Below are 3,183 nucleotides of genomic sequence, written 5' to 3'. Positions count from 1 at the left end.
AAAAAAAGACGGCGAGTGATATCTCCGGCTGGGAGATTCGGAGACGGTGATGACAACTGAGAAGAAGAAAAAAAGTATTTGCCTTAAGGGTAATTTGGGTGGGTGGGCGATGTAAACTGGGTTTTATCCGGCCCGATATCGGCCCTTTCGTAATGGGCTACTAAATACAGTGATAACATATTTGTAATTTTTTTTTTTTTTTGGCAAACTGATAACATATTTGTTATTAAGTAATGTTTAAATACACTAATTTCGTCGATGAGTTAGGCATAAATCCCGAGAACCAGTTAGAAATTTTTTGGAGTCTATCATTGAAATTATAATACATTTTGCTCAAATTTGATGAAATGATCTTTGTTCCCGTAAGGTGGTACAGCGTGTAATTCAGTTCGCTATCAAATCTCATTGAAGGGAAACAAAAAGATGAGCAAGTCAACAAACAACTTACGAAAAAGACGTAAAACGAAAACATTGCCCTAACTTTAAACCCAAGTTGTCTACAAATTCAAAGATTACCCAAACTCATACATCCGTCATACAGCACAAAAAGTCATAAAAGCATGAACCTCAAAAAAAGATTAAAGAGAGAGAGAGAGCATAGGAAAGAGTTTGGACGTGGAAAATACAAAAGCAAAAGATACCAACTTTGGTGCCAAACCAAATCTCAGAAATGAGGATAGTCAGGATGGAAAGGGTTCGTGTAGTCCTCCAGTGTACCTTCCATACTTTCCAAAGTATTCGTCATCTTCATCTGCATTAGCACAGAGTGCTTCCAGATTATTACGGGTATAGTATTCCCCAAACTCATTTGCAGGAGCATTATCATCTGCATCATCATCATCCGTCTGGTACAATTGGCGACGACTCTTGGGAGACAGCATATCGGGGTTAAAGATCACACCTACAGGATTCACCAGAGAGTGCTTTTAGTATGAAGTATATGAGATTCAACGGTTTTAGAGAGATTTAGAAGGACACATTACCATCTGGCAAGTCGAAGAAGGGGTCGAAGGGCTCTTCAGGCTTAGGATCATTCATCGCATTAGCACTCTGTGCTTCCAGATCATTACGGGTATAGTATTCCCCAAACTCATTTGCAGGAGCATTATCATCTGAATCATCATCATCCGTCTGGTACAATTGGCGACGACTCTTGGGAGACAGCATATCGGGGTTAAAGATCACACCTACAGGATTCACCAGAGAGTGCTTTTAGTATGAAGTATATGAGATTCAACGGTTTTAGAGAGATTTAGAAGGACACATTACCATCTGGCAAGTCGAAGAAGGGGTCGAAGGGCTCTTCAGGCTTAGGATCATTCATCGCATTAGCACTCTGTGCTTCCAGATCATTACGGGTATAGTATTCCCCAAACTCATTTGCAGGAGCATTATCATCTGAATCATCATCATCCGACTGGTACAATTGGCGACGACTCTTGGGAGACAGCATATCGGGGGTAAAGATCACACCTACAGGATTCACCAGAGAGTGCTTTTAGTATGAATGAAGTATATGAGATTCAAGGGTTTTAGAGAGATTTGGAAGGACACATTACCATCTGGCAAGTCAAAGAAGGGGTCGAAGGGCTCATCAGGTTTAGGATCATTCATTGCATGCCCAAAATGAAGGAGGAAGTCATCATAGTCGTAATCATCCTCATCATCATCATCCTCATCCTCGTCATCATCATCAAAGTAGTTGTTAGGAGCCAGATTGGCACGCACTGGATCTTGACGTGTGATGACATCATCAAAGTAGTTGTTAGGAGCCACATTGGCACGCACTGGATCTTGACGTGTGATGATGTATGCTTCATCCCAGGTTGGGCAGCGTTTTACACAAGTCTCCGTTTTCTTGTTCCATCCACCTCCGCAATTGTAACAAAACTCATGCCCACATCTAACGAAAATACCAAAGGGAATGTCGAATAGTTAAACACAGAAAGATTGCAATCTGTCTTATTGATAAAAGGTTTTAAGAGGATCAAATGTGTAGAGAAATCGATAGATACCTGCAAGTTATGTGATTGCACCCTTGTGTCAGTTCAATCATGTGTTGGCACTTGCCACATTGGCGCCACATCTTATTATTAGCAAGAGACTTTAGCTTCACATCATCTGCTGGAGGGTTAGGATACAATTTCTTATACTCGGTGCAGGATAGATTTCCATGCCACGGAACTTTACAGTCTACACAGAAGAGGCCACGACATTCGACACATCTCCTAACTCCAGATTTGGGATAAACAGACAGTAAGCTCTTGGCAGTTTCAGCAATCTTGGTTTTGGACATCAAAGCCGAGCACCTCGGGTAAGGGCAGTAAACCCTCTCTGTGACAGGTACTGCAATCTCTTTGATTCTTTGTTGCCACATTTGACTCAGTTTTGGAGTCAAAAGCTTGCCACAGGCATCGATAACCAGCTCAGTCTTGCAGCCACCGTGGGGACATTTCGGAACCAATCCGTGAAGCAGCTTCACCTCTACATGTTGTTTCACACATTGAAAGCAAAAGCGGTGACGGCATTTGTCAACAGAAAACATGCGCTCAGCATAGATGTCGTTGAAACAGATAGCACACTCCTCTTTCCTAGTTGCTTTTGCTTGGCGAGGATCTTCATGAGGAGTGACCTTAGCAAGTATTGATTCCCTTGCAAGCTTATAAGCAAATTTCACATCATTTCCAGCCACCAGAACAGGCTGACTAGATAAAAAGTCTCCCATGATGGTTTGTAGATCATTCAACAACAGCGAAATCTTCTTTTGCTTAGCCACATACTTTCCCCTAGCCTACATTCAAGTAAAACACAATCTTATGAAACATAATGACAGGAATAGCCAGAATACAAACTAAACCATCTCAAAAAAACAAAAGCATAGAACCTCAGAAGCTACAATCTACCGTCTCATAAACTAGTAAAGACTAACGCAGTCACATCTTTACAATGCAAACCGAAGACAAAGACACACACACATTATCATACTCTTAACCGTGAATACTCTTTTCCTTTCTACTCATCCTAGTTTCCAGATGAGAACTCCCAACACAAAGACACACACACACACATTCACTACTATTTCAGATTTCAGAACAGAGGAATCAGCAACAACAACAAACAAAACATATATTTCAATCCGGATTCAACAGCTTACGTATTGGAAAATAGGAAAAGAATCACAAC

General features: G+C 41.2%; 1 protein-coding gene across 1 annotated transcript; it reads right to left on the bottom strand.

Annotated features, from left to right (window-relative positions):
- LOC104729012 lies at positions 185-3,177 on the bottom strand. The gene is made up of 6 exons (XM_019232366.1): positions 3,155-3,177; positions 2,016-2,791; positions 1,560-1,903; positions 1,270-1,473; positions 984-1,187; positions 185-901 (listed from the first exon to the last, which is right to left on the bottom strand). The coding sequence occupies exons 2-6, from the start codon at positions 2,723-2,725 to the stop codon at positions 681-683; spliced, it is 1,683 nt and encodes a 560-aa protein (XP_019087911.1). The 5' UTR covers positions 2,726-2,791; positions 3,155-3,177; the 3' UTR covers positions 185-680.

This window comes from Camelina sativa, chromosome 11 (assembly GCF_000633955.1).
Source record: "Camelina sativa cultivar DH55 chromosome 11, Cs, whole genome shotgun sequence".
Classification (NCBI taxonomy): Eukaryota; Viridiplantae; Streptophyta; class Magnoliopsida; order Brassicales; family Brassicaceae; genus Camelina; species Camelina sativa.
Note: the sequence above shows the minus strand (reverse complement) of the source record. Positions and strands in the feature narration are given on the sequence as shown.

What these genes read in the sequence shown, in the direction of transcription:
- LOC104729012 (XM_019232366.1), bottom strand. Translation starts at nt 2,725, where the DNA reads ATGGGAGACTTTTTATCTAGTCAGCCTGTTCTGGTGGCTGGAAATGAT. An exon ending in CTTCTTTGACTTGCCAGATG is followed by an intron (nt 1,474 to 1,559) that starts GTAATGTGTCCT and finishes TGAATCCTGTAG; the next exon opens with GTGTGATCTTTACCCCCGAT. An exon ending in CTTCTTCGACTTGCCAGATG is followed by an intron (nt 1,188 to 1,269) that starts GTAATGTGTCCT and finishes TGAATCCTGTAG; the next exon opens with GTGTGATCTTTAACCCCGAT.